General features: G+C 35.4%; 1 protein-coding gene across 11 annotated transcripts in view; it reads right to left on the bottom strand.

Moving 5' to 3' along the window:
• The window catches only part of Dlg2 (discs large MAGUK scaffold protein 2), a 2,075,786-nt gene that overhangs the window by 1,773,716 nt on the left and 286,012 nt on the right, over positions 1 to 16,058 (bottom strand). For 10 of the 11 annotated variants that reach the window (XM_070034861.1, XM_070034862.1, XM_070034867.1 and 7 more), the window contains one exon: positions 7,606 to 7,751. In XM_070034861.1, coding sequence (XP_069890962.1) covers positions 7,606 to 7,751 — 146 coding nt within the window. Of the gene's footprint in view, positions 1 to 7,605; positions 7,752 to 16,058 lie in introns of those variants that run through there. The other variant, XM_070034870.1, reaches the window with a different exon arrangement.

Genomic DNA, 16,058 nt, shown 5'->3' with positions numbered 1-16,058 from the left:
TACAAACACAAGGCTCTCAGATGACTTGATTATTCTGTTCTGCCAAAATGTCTCATTTGGGGCCCAGTGCTCTTACTATAATGCTGTAATTTCTCAGTAACATAAAAACTCTTTTTGTTACTAAGTTAGAACTGCAGACTTCAGATCAGCAGCTCAAGCTCGGTGGAGAAGAAATAGACATATCTAATTCCCAAAAAAGAAGTTAGGAGGGAGTAAGTTCTACTTCTTTTATATAAAAACAAAGGATAGCAGACAATGAACCATAATTGGGAGCTAAAAAATCAAGGTAAAGTAAATAGGTAATAGGTGTTAGTACGTAGGAGGGGTGATAAGATATAACACAGAGATGACTCATTTGTTGCTTACACTTAACAAAACACCTAAGAAACAACAAAAATCAAACTTTGAATTAAATACTTCCTTGAAGATTTTTAAAAACAGGGCATTTCTTATATTCCTAAAATAAAAACTGAGTGAATAATTGTTATGTTATTTTAAACAATCATCATAAACAACACAACACAGATTTTCCCTTTCCCACCAGGCATCTGAGATAAAACTTCAAGAACTATTAGGTGAAACTTATACTGAAGATCTTATTAGGCTAAAGGCAAACATGTACATGGCCCTTTCCTTCAAGATGAAGAAGTCTAAAACCTTGACTTCCAGGTTAGTTTAAATTATGTGTTATATCAAAGCTTTATTTGGGGAATACATTTCCAGGGAAAAAGTAATCACTGGGAGGCACACTACAGAAATGGCAGAGGATCCAAACTAATAAGCAATGTTGGAATATCACACCAGTCTTAGTTTGCACATGAAGAGCCAGATTTTCTTAGGAACATTTCAGAGTAAGTTTTTCTTTTTTTTATTGTGAAAATACTGTACAGAGGGGTTACAATTAGATGGGCAAGATAATGAGTACATTTCTTATCAAGCATTGTAGCCTCCTCCTTTGTTTCCCCTTCCCATCCCTTCCCAGCCTCCCCCACCCCCGTCCCCCTCACCCAATCCTCTCCCCACCACCACCAAAGTTGTAAAGTTCATTTTCAACATGACAACTTGTACATCTCATTGTTGCAACGGGTCCACCTGTGTCCTTATTTAAACGACTTGTTTTTCCCCTTCCCCTCCACAAATTATACCAACATCAAATACAGTGAAAGCAGGGGTTATACTGTGGGGGAGGGACATACAAAGCAACAAGGAAATAATCACGGGACTCACAAGTAGGAGTATTTCAGCCCAGATCTGGCCTGGATATAAATCAGTACTTTAATTCAAAAATTACCAAAGTAATAGGGACTTAAGTGGTATGTGACAAGTGGTAGAGTACCTGATTTGCAGGTATGAGGCTATTACATGAAAGAATTAATGAGTAAGTCATGATATCAATACTCACTTGGACTATGCACATACTCTAGCTCAAAAGCTAAAATTCACACTAGTAATTTTTAGGAAAATTATTTTAAGTCAAAATAAAACAACTAGTCTTCTCAACTAACAAATGACAAAATTAGAGAATGTTTTATGTACTAAAAACAAAAAAGTAAAAGAAAAATTAAAAAACAGGCCTGAAACTTATCTCCTTTGAGAAGGAAAGCAAGCATTTATTCTCATGAGAATGCTATTTCAGAAGAAGTAACAGATCTGTAAGGGCCTAGTAATTTCCCTAAAGTCACAGGTCAATTGAGGGAGGCTGAATTCAAACCCAAATGGTCTGACTACCTATGCATAGTACCTAATGCTTAGGTAAGATAGTGTTAAGACCTATAAACAAAAACAAAGTAAGAAACAGTGATAGAAATGCTAAGCAAGGGAAGGGATAATTTAAGAGTAGGAGTGTTCTAGAGTAGAACATGGTGGGAATTAATGAACTCAAAGATTTGGAAGGAGTGAATCTTCAACCCATAGCACTATAGGCAAAAGTGGTCTTATATTTAAAATACACTTAGAACTGAAAAAATCAAATCCTCCAACAACAAATCCTCAAAGAAAAAACCTCCTGATTAATATGTGGCCAAAGACTTAAAGAGAGACTTCTCTGAAGAGGAAATAAGAATGGCCAATAGACACATGAAGAAATGCTCAACTTCTCTAGTCACAAAAGAAATGTAAATCAAAACAACATTCAGATTCCACCTCACCCCAGTTAGAATGGCTAAAATCAAGACATCTAATAACAAAAGATGCTGGAGGGGATGTGATCAAAAGGGAACCCTACTGCACTGTTGGTGGGAGTGTAAACTTGTTCAACCAATTTGGAAAGCAGTATGGAGGTTCCATAAAACACCCACATAAAGCTCCCTTATGACCCAGCAATCCCACTTTTGGGCATGTACCCAAAAAAATCACAAACAAGGTCATACTAAAAGATATGGAACCAATCCAGATGTACCTCAGTAGATGAATGGATCAAGGAAATGTTGCATGTTTATACAATGGAATTCTATGCCTCCATCAGAAAGAACAACACAGTCTCACTTGTTAGAAAATGGAAAGGCTTGGAAAAAATTATATTATGTGAAGTAAGCCAGACTCAAAGAAACATAGGTCCCATGGTTTCCTTTATCTGCATTAAGTATTCATCTAAGACAAGCAGAAGAGGTCAAAAGCTTTGTAGATATGACCATATAAGATGATCTAAGTGAAATGAACCCACATATACGGTTACAAGAGGTTTGATCTTTATTACTTTTGTTTTTAATGTACTTATAATGTCCTATGTAATTCTTTTGTTTCTTTTGAATGTTCTTCCTCCATAGTATAACCCCTGTATTCACTATATTCAATGTTTTCATTGTATTTGATTACTGTGCCATGCATCTTGTATATACATTTTCCTAATTTGGGGATGGGAAGGGAAATAAGGATACAGGATGACCCACTGTAACAATGAGATGTACAAGACCCTATGTTGAAAACAAACATGTGGGGGGGAGGGAGATAGGGATGGTGGGGGAAAAACAAAGGAGGAGGTAGCAATGCTTGATAGGAAATGTACTTATTACCTTACTCATGTAACTGTAATCCCTCTGTACAGTATTTTTACAATAAAAAAGAATATCTTCAAAAAAAAGATATAATACTCCACAGATTTGAGAAGCAGAGAAGAAACTAGGAAAACTGGACAGGTGTAAATGAGGGATAAAGTAATAGGATATAAATCAGAAAGGGAACTGGAGCAGCAATTTTTAGAGCCCTCTAGGCCATTGTAAGAAAATCAAATTTATTCTCTGTGGAAAGATACTAGAAGACTTGACAAAACAGTGACACAACATGACACATGTTCCAATCGAAATGCAAATGATTTTACCACTATGGAGACTTCTAGGTTGCATGTATACTGAAAATAGAACAGAAAATCAATCATTTTAAATTATCTCAAATAGTACACAGGGTCATAGTACATGCTACAAAATTCTAACCTCAATTCTCCATCATTTCTGACTTTATAGCAAAACCAAAGAGACTGAGACAACACCTCAAGGTCAAAAATGTTAACGACCTAGTTGGATTGGGAGAAATGGTATACTATAATTTCAAAAGTATCATTAAAAAGAAAACTGGTGAAACTTAGGCTTTGTTTTATGCATTTTTTAGGACCAGATTAAGGGTTATCTTTATAACACATTTTCCTGTAGCAAGCTAGGAATTACAAGTTATAGGACATTTGCTATTCTCAAAACAGCAAAATCTTTCTGCATCGGTTACCAAAAATAGTGTTTTCCTTCTATATCATATTTGTTTCTATTGATACTAATAGGCTTTCTTTGTATGTCCTATTTACCCTGATGATTGTATATCTGAGCTGCTCTATGAGAGAACTCAACAATCTCAGAGGCTCAAAGAAACAGCAAGCACAAGCATCATATGAGGTTTTTAAACACAGAAGCCATATCATGGTGGAGGACTAGAAAGCTTTTTAAGAATATGCAGTCTTATGGAATGTTTCTCCCTGACTGTATGTATCCCAACTCCCTCTGATTAAAAAATAATAATAACAATTCATGTTAAGGAGCAAAACAAAAAGATCAGGAGATTACAAAATAAATTAAAACTTGGGTAAAAATCACTTCTATATGCATCTTCCCCAAACTCCAGGTATTTGGGGGAAGTTCTTTGGCATAAGTAAGACAGATGAATAAAGTGATGGTCAAGAAATACCTAAGCAAAAGGACCAAGGTATACTTAATCAAAGACAAATGCTCATTTTACTGCCTGTAATTCTAGCTACTTCAAAGATAGAGGTAAACGGATCATTGTCAGAGTCAAACCAGTCTGAAGCATAAAAACTTAACTACAACAAACTATTATAAAAATGACTTGGTGAATAAATAGCTCAAGTGTCCAGCAAGCATAAGTCTCTGAGTTCAAACCTAGCACTGCAGCCAAGGTTTTAGATCCCAGGCCAGTAGTCCCAAATGAGGTCGGACCACTGCCCTGGGATGCCAAATAAGAAGATCTATCACATAGTAGCCATGGGAAAACAGCACTGCAATACATCTTTGATCTTCTTCAGAAGTACAAGCAGTGGCTTCAGGTTAAATAGCAAGAATTGGGATCAGGGTTGAGAAAGGCATATATTGTTAAAACAGTTCCAAATCAATATGGCTGTCTGACCATTAGCTCAGTCTTTGTCTCTGGAGGAGTCCCAAATAATTGTTACCATTTTACTATCAGAATGGGAACACGAACAGGTTGCCTGGTGGGTGATCGATCTCGTGAGTTTGGGTCTATTTCCATTAAGGTGATAAGAAGAAGGTATTGCCTTTCTGAGGTACACTTTCCTTCCACACAAGAATTTGCTCTTTCTTGAATCTCAAGGTAATTGAAAACTACAGCAGAAAATAGCTAAAACCAAAGGGCACAGATATAAAGTTGGGAGAATTTTAGTTAGACAACAAGGATCAGCTAAAGCATCTTTTTAATACATTTTTATTGTAAAAATACTGTATAGAGGGGTTACAGTTAGGTGAGTAACACCAAAAAAAATATTGTAGGTGGACCCATTGCAACAATGAGATGTACAAGTCATTATGTCGAAAACGAACTTTACAACTTTGGTGGTGGGGGGAGGGGAAGCGGAGAGGATTGAGTGGGGGGACAGGGGGAGGATGGGAAGGGATAGGAAAGGGAAACAAAGGAGGAGGCTACAATGCTTGATAAGAAATGTACTCATTATCTTGCCCATGTAATTGTAACCCCTCTGTACAGTATTTTCACAATAAAAAAAATATTGTGATAGGAATGATGAAGAGAAGGAAATAGTGGAATGTGCCTTAAACCTAGTTGAAGATACATAATCTGAGCTTCAAATACCAACATAAAAAATTACAATATCCCAAAGTTAGAAAGGAGATGCTTCAATCAGAATTATCTCATAGTTGATGCTAGGACAGTTCCCTAGAGGTCTCTCATCCCTCCAAGGTTATATAATTCACCACTACTTGTTGAGTCTTACACACTGCTGGGTACTGTCCTCAGCACAAAGATGCAATCTATAGAACATCTCTGCTCTGAGATACAATTACACAATATGCAGAGGTAATGATTCCTTTGAGACAGAAGAATAATGAAGGGAAAATAGGGAAGTGGAAGTGAATAGGTATAAAGCAGAAATACTTTGAGAAAACTCAAGGGTGAGGCAAATTGTATTTTGTGCCCCTAGGAAGATTTAAGTCTTATTACTAACTTCATGCTCATTTATAGAAAAAAGAACTAAAGTTGAAAACTGATGTACTACTGTAGTTCTTTAAGATTACTCTGTACCAGACACTATACCAGGCACTGAATGTACAGTAGTGCTTCTCCTTGTGGAGGCAGAAACCTCCTTTCTATTAAATATCACTGATATTTAACAGCCAAAAGTCATCAGATGCATTTAGCTAAATATTTATTTGCTCTGAAATTTTTTTTGAATGTGGGATCAATTATATATATTTTGTTTGTTTTATATATTTTTATTGTAAACATACTGTACAGAGGGGTTACAGTTACATGAGTAAGGTAATGAGTACATTTCCTGTGGAGCATTGTTACCCTCTCTTTTGTTTTCCCCCTACCATGTTGTAAAGTTCATTTTCAACATGTGCCTTGTACATCTCATTGTTACAATGGGTCAACCTGTATCCTTGTTTCAGCCTTTTGCTATATCCTTTGACCTCCCCAAACTAGAAAAATGTATTACAAGATGCAAGGCACAGGTATTAAATATAGTGAAAACAGGTGTTATACCATGGGGGAAGAACATACAAAAGAAACCAAAAAATCACATAGTAGCCTAAAAACAACATAGTGACAAAGATAAAACCCACTGTGTACCTACCTTGGCCTCCATCAGAAAGAATGACACTGCCCCATTTGTTAGGAAATGGAAAGACTTGGAAAAATTATAGTAAGTGATGTAAGCCAGACCCAAAGAAAATAGGTCCCATAGTTTCCCTTATTTGCAATGACTAGGATAATCTTACCAGACAAGCAGAAAATGTTAAACACTATGTACATATGACTTATAAGATGATTCTAAGTGACATGAGTACAAGTTAATTTCCAACATAGTGTCATGTGAGTATCACTGTTGCATTGCTTCACCCCTTTTCCTTTGTCTCACATTTTGTTGTTCCTTTTCCCTTCCCCAAGTCAAATAAACACACACACACACACACACACACACACACACACACACACACACACACACACACACACGTATATATAACACATGGTACCAAAATCAAATACAGTGAAAATAGTGGACCAACCAAAGCAATTAAAACAAAAGAAAAAATACTCTGCCAATTTGTAATATAAGACTTAAGAATACCAATATCTTTGGACTCAATAGTCTCATTCATAAAATCAGCTCTAATTAGAAAAATGGTTTGTATTATATTACATATTAATTGATATTATTATGATAATACTCATGGCAGAAATAGTGTAGGGTGAACTACTTCATATTTATAACTATGAATCTGATACATAGCTCTACTTTCCTTATCTTTCAGTATTTGCAAATTCAGCAATAGTCTCCAAACTTGTGATCTCATAATCTAGCTTTAAAAATTGAACAGACAACTCTAATAGCTTTATGCATTTTTAAAATATATGTATATTACCAATTATATAATATGCATTAGAAACTATATAAAATGCTTAAAGAATTTAAATGTAGCTAATACAAACTTTAAAATAAATGGAAATGGGAATTCTATTATCATAGACATCAATGCATCAATAGATAACTTTATTCATGTTTCAGGATAAGTGCCTATGCTGTGAAAAGCATGGCTTTAAACCACATTCTACTATCCTACTATTCATTCTCCATGGCATGGGAAACAATATTTTGAAATTCCAGAATGAGTAAACATGATTCTACTGAAACTATGGCAATAATCATAGCAGAACTCACTTGCATAATGTGAAGAATTATGGGTTTTACATAATTTTTCTCATGGCAAAACACATGTGAATATTTCTTATACATATTGTTATTTCTATTGTTGTTATTCCCCAATAACAATTACTACTATCATCACAACTACTTTTTTACTAGCATAGCTGTTAGTATTATTCAGCCTTTGGGAAGTTTCAGTAACATACCTCTGGAGAGTTTTGAACACCATCGTAACATGGAGCAAGAATGGATGTCTTCTCCCACTTCTGTACAACTTGATTGGCTTCTTCAATCTTTTGCTCACAACTCTTTTGAGAATTTAGTAATGTGACCTCATAAAACTCTTGAATATCTATAAAGAAAATGTAAGGAAATAATTAAAATGTCATACAATGCCTCACAAATAGCTTCTGCACATATATTTTTATACATAAATACAATATGCATAAGGAAAACTTCGCTGAATAAAAGTGATGAAAATAATATGTACTCCAAAGTACACCAACCACAATTCAGGAAATCCAGAAAATTGATTTGTACCTGCATGCGAATGTTTGTGGAAGTTTTATTTGTAATTGTTTAAAATGGAAGTAATTAAAATGTTTCTCAATAGAAAAGCTGTAATAAATCCATGTATGGAATACTATTCAGTGATAAGAAGGAACCATGTAAGACACTGATTTATTTTAAGTCAAAGGCACTATTCTAAAATAACATATACAGTAGGAATCCATTTACATCACCTTTGGGAAAAGCTAAGAAAGTAAAAAGATCAGTAATTGCCAGAATTTCTGGAAAAGGACAGGGGAATGAGGTAAACCATAAAATGATGATATAAATATCCCCTAATGATACAGCAATGGTAGACATGTAGCCTAAAGCATTTGTCAAAAAGTTGAGAAACTGTCACACTCTGAATAGCCCAAGGAGAAATGGCAAATAAATGTAACCTTCAATCCAAAGTGGGATGTTGGAACAGAAAAATATATAAGATAAAAATTAAGGGAGGAGGGAAAGTGAGTAAAAATGAGAGAGGAGGTAACACTACTTGAAAAGAAATGTACTCATTACCTTAAGTAACTGTAACCCCTCTGGACATCACCTTTACGATAAAGAGAATAAAATAAAATAAAATATGAACTTTAGTTATAATGACATTATGTTGATATATTAGTTGTGAAATAGTAATGTAAAATTTACATACTAAAGGAGACAGTGCAAGATAATGGAAAATTTTGGTACTATCTTCATAACTTTCTGTAAGTATAAAACTACTCAAAAAATAAAAAAGAGCCAGGTATTAGTGGCTCACACCTATAATCCTAGCTACTTGGGCTGAGATCTAAGAATCATGATTTAAAGCCAATCCAAACAACAAAGTCCATGAGACTTTTATCTCCAATTAAGCCACAAATCCAGAAATTGAAGTGTGGTTCAAGTGGTAGAGAGCCACCTTTGAACAAAAAAGCTAAAGGACAGCACTCAGACACTGGGTTCAAGCCCCAGTACCAGCACAAATAAATGATAGATCAGAACAAGTTAGGATAACCTCAGTAAACAGAAGCTAGACATGGGGTGGGGGTTCAGAGTACAGAAAGCAATGGCAACATTGCTGTCTAGCCCTTTAAGGATCAATTCCACAAGAAAGATGACACCTACTAGTTAATTCAGTGAACAGGACATACAAGGAAAGAGATAATGGAGGTAAATCCATACTACATGCTAAATACAAATTATATAGGTAGAGGCAAATGAATAGTAATGATCTAGTTCTAGATTTAAGTTGCTGTTTCATAACTACTTATTTTCCATTATGCTGTTTATATAATTATATAAATTGCCCATATATTAAAAAGTAATTTTTGTAAAAAGTTAAATGTTTAAGTATTCATGAATATTAAAGATTTACATAGAAAAGTTAAAAATCTTCAACTTTCATAACTTAATTGAGCCACTTACAATAAAGTATCATGTTTGGAAAATGTATAAGAACAAAAGGGGAAAGCTCTGCTGTTTTAAATCCTTCTCAGACTTTTTAATACTATAAGGTCTGTCAAGCTATTAATTGAGCCAGGCGCTGGTGGCTCATGCCTGTAATCCTAGCTACTCAGGAGGCTGAGATCTGAGGATCGCGGTTCAAAGCCAGCCCGGGCAGCAAAGGCCGTGAGACTCTTATCTCCAATAAAACCACTAGAAAACAGGAAGTAGCGCTGGGGCCCAAGCAGTAGAGTGCTCACCTTGAGCTGAAGAGCACAGGGACAGCGCCCAAGCCCAGAGTTCAAGCCCCACCACCGATCAAAAAGAAAAAAACAAGATATTAATTGAGTATCATTAATTAATTAAAGCTAGAAGAAAAGAAATAAAAGATAAAATCCAAAAACAAGATATGTCCACACCATCTGGTTTCAAGTAGTAATTAAAATGAAAAGAAAAATTACTGTGAAGATTTCTGAAGCTACATAGTCTTTTAAAAAGATAATGACTTGTATGAATAAAACAGCTTTGCAGATAATTAAATTTCAAGGCATTTTTCCTATTTTCAAGGTATTGTTTTATACACAGCATTTCCAAGTTTCCAAAATTTGAAATACCAGGTATTTATAAATTATTTGGGAGAGGAAGCATATTTATCATATGCATGCTAAGAACTCTTATCAACAAACTGTAGTTTGAAATATGGAGAGTAACAGTGACTTGATCATATTTAGAAAAACCCTAGGAACCATACTTCAAAATTAATATGCAAACCTTAATAAATTCATACACGCAAATATATGATGCCCAAAGCCAAGTATTTTACTCCTTTGTCTACATATTCTCACTGATTAAACAATTACAACAGAAGAAAACAATTTTAATTAGATCAAAAATTACTTAAATTTGAAAATAACTTCATAATCAATGCCAGATGTCACTTTCAGTTAGCAAGTGTTATTTTTAATGCTTGGTCTATACCTGTTTATCATTCTCCAACCATATCTGTTAGGCACTCTCTTGAATCATTACCACCACCATCACCTTGCCATGAATTTCCACTGGCAGAGTTCAAGTCTCCCTATTTTCTGAACACATTCTTCTACTAGGCCCAAATGCCCTTTCCCTCCCCTTCAATATGCAGGCTTTGTCACCAGAGGTCTAAATATTCCTAACTAAACCAAGTCTAATTGAGTGGAGAGCAAGAACAACTAAGCAGCTACAATTTAAAAAGAAGAAAGATATAGATGTTGGAAAGTAACACAAGGTAGAGGATAGGGAATAATCTTGCTACTTTTCTCCAATTCTGACAGCAAATCTATCCACCTGTGTACATTTCAACTAAATAAGTAATGCTTAAGTAAATAAGTAACTAAATGCTTAAATAAATCAGTAACTAAATAAGTAATGCTTAGAAATGAAGACGACATCCTACACAGCCACAATTCTCTGGTATCAAGCATCATCTTTATACTAAGCCCACAATGTATTTGATAATTCTGGTTTATTTGCATTGCCTGTCTAAGAACAGATGAAATGCCATTGAATAGTCAAATCCCTTCTCTCCCAGGACTGCAGGAAACCTGCATACATTATTTGGATTATGTTTTTATGTGACTTGACTACTTGATTATAAAAGCTAGAACTTTTTATTTTGCACAAAAAGATTTATCACCTCAGAATATTCAAAATAAATTCCTCAGGTTCTTACAGGTATATCAATTTTGAGCCTATATCATTTTTAAAAGTCTATAAATTATTTCCAAATTTACATGGGAGCCTTTTCAAATTTGATAGATACAAGAATCACCCAGTTGATCATCAAAATCTACATCTGCATTTTTTTTGGGTGTTGTTACTAGGACTTGAACTTGGGGGCCTCATACCCTCACAAGCTACTTAGTATATTATTGATAAAATTGAGTTCAATTAGATTATTTACACATTTAATTGAAAGGAATTATATTTAATTTTGCTGTCATTAGGACATTAAAACAAAACATCTACTTCAAAGGGATATCAGAAACAGTCACTATCCAAACCAAGTTCTCTTTCTTGTTTTAACCCAAATCCATTAAAAATGAAATATGGTCTCTGTAATGATGATTCTGACACAGTTAGGTATCCACTTATCAAATACCATGTTCAAGGGAATCCCTAAGAAATAGGACTGCCTTTTTAAGCATACTCTTAAAAACTAATACATTTACAATATTTCGTCTTCCTCTAAGCAGACACCTCTGATATAATGTATTTATTTAAATGGTGCTCCTACTTCCTCAGAAAACCTCTAGAGCTCCGCTTTGAGATATACCTTCAAGCATCTGAAGAATATATTTTGAATATACTTTGAAGAGACAAATCTTGTTTAATTTGAGGGGAGATTTGATTTTTTTGAAATAACCAGAAGACATCTGGCAAATTGTGAATAATGTGCATGGATTGATAAAAATGGATTTTACATAACTTGAATTAAAATAAGAAAATATGATTCTTAAACTATGACACTCTTTTTTATCTTTTTTTATTGTGAGAATACTATGCAGAGGAGTTACAATTACATGGGCAAAATAACGAGTACATTTCTTATCAAGCATTGTTGCCTCCTCTTTGATTCCCCTTCCCATCCCTTCCCATACTCCTCCCCTCCCTCCACCGGATCCTCCCCTCACCCCCCCACCAAAGTTGTTAAGTTTGTTTTTCCACATAACGACTTGTACATCTCATTGTTGCAATGGGTCCACCTGTATCCATAGTTAAATGATTTTTTTCCATTCCCCTCCACATATTACCAACATCAAATACAGTGAAAGTATGAGTTATACTGTGGGGGAGGGACATACAAAGCAACATAGAAATCATCTTATAAATATGATAGAAAAAATTGCGTGAAAGGAAAAAACCAAAAAAAAACATTTGAATACTTATCTTGGGGTTCATTCCCCTAACATCAACTTATCTGACCTTTTCTGCTTGACTCAGACATATACTAGTTATTGCAAATAAGGGAAACCATGGGACCTATGTTTCTTTGGGCCTGGCTTACTTCACTTAAAATAATTTTTTCCAAGTCCTTCCATTTCCTAACAAATGGGGCAATGTCTTTCTTTCTGATGGAGGCAGAGAATTCAATTGTGTATATATACCACGTTTGCTTGATCCATTCATCTACTCAGGGGCATCTGGGTTGGTTCCATACCTTAGCTATGGTAATTAATGCTGCAATAAACATAGTTGTGCTGGTAGCTTTAGTGTGGTCTTGTTTGTGAGCATTTGGGTAAATGCCCAAAAGTGGGGTTGCTGCGTCATAGGGGAGCTCTATGTGGAGTCTTTTGAGGAACCTCCATACTGCTTTCCAAAGTGGAAGGTTCCCTTCTGTCCACATTCCCTCCAGCATCTGTTGTTATTCAAGTTCTTGATTCTAGCCATTCTAACTGCGGTGAGGTGGAATCTCAATATTGTTTCGATTTGCATTTCCTTTATGGCTAGAGAGGTTGAGCATTTCTTCATGTGTCTATTGGCCATCCTTCTTTCCTCTTCAGACAAGTTTCTCTTTAAGTCTTTAGCCCACTTATTTATTGGGGAGTTGTTTCTTTGAAGATTTGTTTTTGGGGATTTAATTTTTTAAGTTCCAGGTATATTTTGGATATGAGACCTTGTCTGTTGTATGGCTAATGAACATCTCCCAATCCATGGGCTTTCTTTTTTGTGTGTGTGAACATACTGTACAGAGGGGTTACAATTACATGGGCAAGATAATGAGTACATTTCTTATCAAGCATTGCAGCCTCCTCCTTTGTTTACCCTTCACATCCATTCCCAGCCTCCCCCCCTACCCCCCCACCCAATCCGCCCTCCAACCCCGCACCAAAGTTGTAAAGTTCGACATGACAACTTGTACTTCTCATAGTTGCAACAGGTCCACCTGAATCCTTAAACGACTTGTTTTTTCCCCATCTCCCTCCACAAATTATACCGACATCAAATATAGTGAAAGTTGGAGTTATACTGTGGGGGAGGGACATACAAAGCAACAAGGAAATAGTCTTATAAATGATTTAGAAACAAATGCATGAAAGAAAAAAACATTTAAATACATATCTAAGGGTTCATTTTCCTAACATCACATAATCTAACCTTTTCTGCTTGACTCATACATTTACTAGATATTGCAAATAAGGGAAACCATGGGACCTATGTTTCTTTGGGCTTGGCTTACTTCACTTAATATAATTTTTTCCAAGCCTTTCCATTTCCTAACAAATGGGGCAATGTCATTCTTTCTGATGGAGGCATAGAATTCCATTGTGTATATATACCACATTTTCTTGATCCATTCATCTACTGTGGGGCATCTGGGTTGGTTCCATATCTTAGCTATGGTAAATAATGTTGCAATAAACATAGTTGTGCTGGTAGCTTTAGTGTGGTCTTGTTTGTAAACATTTGGGTAAATGCCCAAAAGCGGGATTGCTGGGTCATAGGGGAGCTCTATGTGAAGTCTTTTGAGGAACCTCCATACTGCTTTCCAAAGTGGTTGAACAAGTTTACACTCCCACCAACAATGCAGTAAGGTTCCCTTCTGTCCACATCCCCTCCAGCATCTGTTGTTGTTAGAGTTCTTGATTATAGCCATTCTAACTGGGGTGAGGTGGTATCTCAATGTTGTTTTGATTTGCATTTCTTTTATGGCTAGTGAGGTTGAGCATTTCTTCATGTGTCTATTGGCCTTCCTTCTTTCTTCTTCAGAGAAGTTTCTCTTCAAGTCTTTAGCCCACTTATTTATTGGGCAGTTGTTTCTTTGAGGATTTGTTGTTGGGGGATTTAATGTTTTGAGTTCCAAGTATATTTTAGATATGAGACCCTTGTCCATTGTATGGCTAGTGAAGATCTTCTCCCAATCTGTGGGCTTTCTATTGATCTTGCTAGCTATGTCATTTGCCATGCAGAAGCTCTGCAACTTCATGCAATCCCATTTGTCCAACCTTTCTTTGATTTGTTGTGTTTCCGGGTCTCTATTCAGAAAATTTCGGCCTGTGCCACGGAGACCTAGGGTTTCTCCTATTCCATCCTGTAATGTTTTCAGAGTGTCTGCTTTGACTCCAAGGTCTTTGATCCATTTGGAGTTGATTCTGGCACAGGGTGATATATTAGGATCTAGCTTTAGTTTTCTACAAGTAGTTAACCAATTTTGCCAGCACCATTTACTGAAGAGGCTGTCTTTCTTCCATTCTATTTTTTAGCTCACTTATCAAAGATTAAATGGGTATAGGTCTGTAGGTTCATTTCTGGGTTTTCAAGTCTATTCCCTTGGTCCTGGGGTCTGTTCTTGTGCCAGTACCAAGCTGTTTTGATTACTATGGCTTTGTAGTAGGAGTTTGAAATTTGGTATTGATATTCCAGCACTGTTTTTTCTGTTTAGGATGTTTTTTGCTATTTGGGGTCTTTTATTGTTCCATATGAATTTTTAGATTACTTCTTCTATTTCCTTGAAGAATGAGGTTGGAATATTGATAGGTTTCACATTGAATTTGTAGATAGCCTTGGGCAGTATTGCCATTTTCACGATGTTGATCTTTTTAATCCAGGATCAGGGGAGTTTTTGCCACTTTCTAAGTTCTGTCTTGATTTCCTTTTTCAAGTTTTTAAAGTTTTCATCATAGAGGTCCTTCACTTCTTTGGTTAAGTTAATTCCTAGGTATTTTATTTTTTGTGGGGCTATTATAAATGGAGTTGCTTTCCTAATTTCAGCCACACTTTTCTCATTATTGGCATATAGAAAAGCCATTGATTTTTTTAGGGTAATTTTATACCCTGCTACTTTGCCAAAGTTTTGAATCACCTTGAGTAATTTGGGAGTGGAGTCCATGGGATCCTTTAAATAAAAGATCATGTAATCTGCAAAGAGGGAGAGTTTTACTTCTTTCCCTATTTGGATCCCCTTTATGTTTGCATCTTTTCTTATTGCTGTAGCTAGGCATTCTAATACTACATTAAAGAGCAGTGGAGGCATTCTAATACTACATTAAAGAGCAGTGGAGAGAGTGGGCATCCTTGTCTCATTCCTGAGTTTAGAGGAAATGGCTTTAGTTTTTCACCACTGAGTATAATATTGGCTGTAGGTTTGTCATATACACCCTTTATTGCATTGAGAAAGGTTCCATGGATTCCTAGTTTTTCCAGAACCTTCATCATAAAGTGTGTTGGATCTTTTCAAATGCTATTTCTGCATCTATTGAGATAACCATGTGGTTCTTATCCTTGCTCTTGTTGATGTGATGAATTATTTTAATTGATTTGCATATATTGAACCAGTTTTGCATCCCTGAAATGAATCTTGTTTGATCATTGTGTATGATTTTTTGGATGAATTGTTGAAGTCGATTGGCCAAAATATGACACTCTTTTATGACTCATAAATTGTTCTCCATTATCTAGTTAACCACAGTAAAACAAAAAATAATCAGACTGTAGAGTGTATAATGTATTTTCATACTTTTCTCATGTACTGTATCATAGATTTAAATAAAGTGATACAGAAGGAATTTGTGTTACAAGGCATAGTATCATGGGTATAATTTCAACCACCTCCTATCTCCACCAACTGGAAACTTCTATGGAGGTTGTTAATGTTGTTTTGTTGTTGTTGTTTTGGGTTTTGTGTGTGTGGTTTGTGATTAACATA

This window comes from Dipodomys merriami, unplaced genomic scaffold (genome assembly GCF_024711535.1).
Source record: "Dipodomys merriami isolate MVZ:Mamm:240054 unplaced genomic scaffold, mDipMer1.0.p SCAF_25, whole genome shotgun sequence".
Classification (NCBI taxonomy): domain Eukaryota; kingdom Metazoa; phylum Chordata; class Mammalia; order Rodentia; family Heteromyidae; genus Dipodomys; species Dipodomys merriami.
This window is presented reverse-complemented; position numbering and strand designations above follow the sequence as displayed.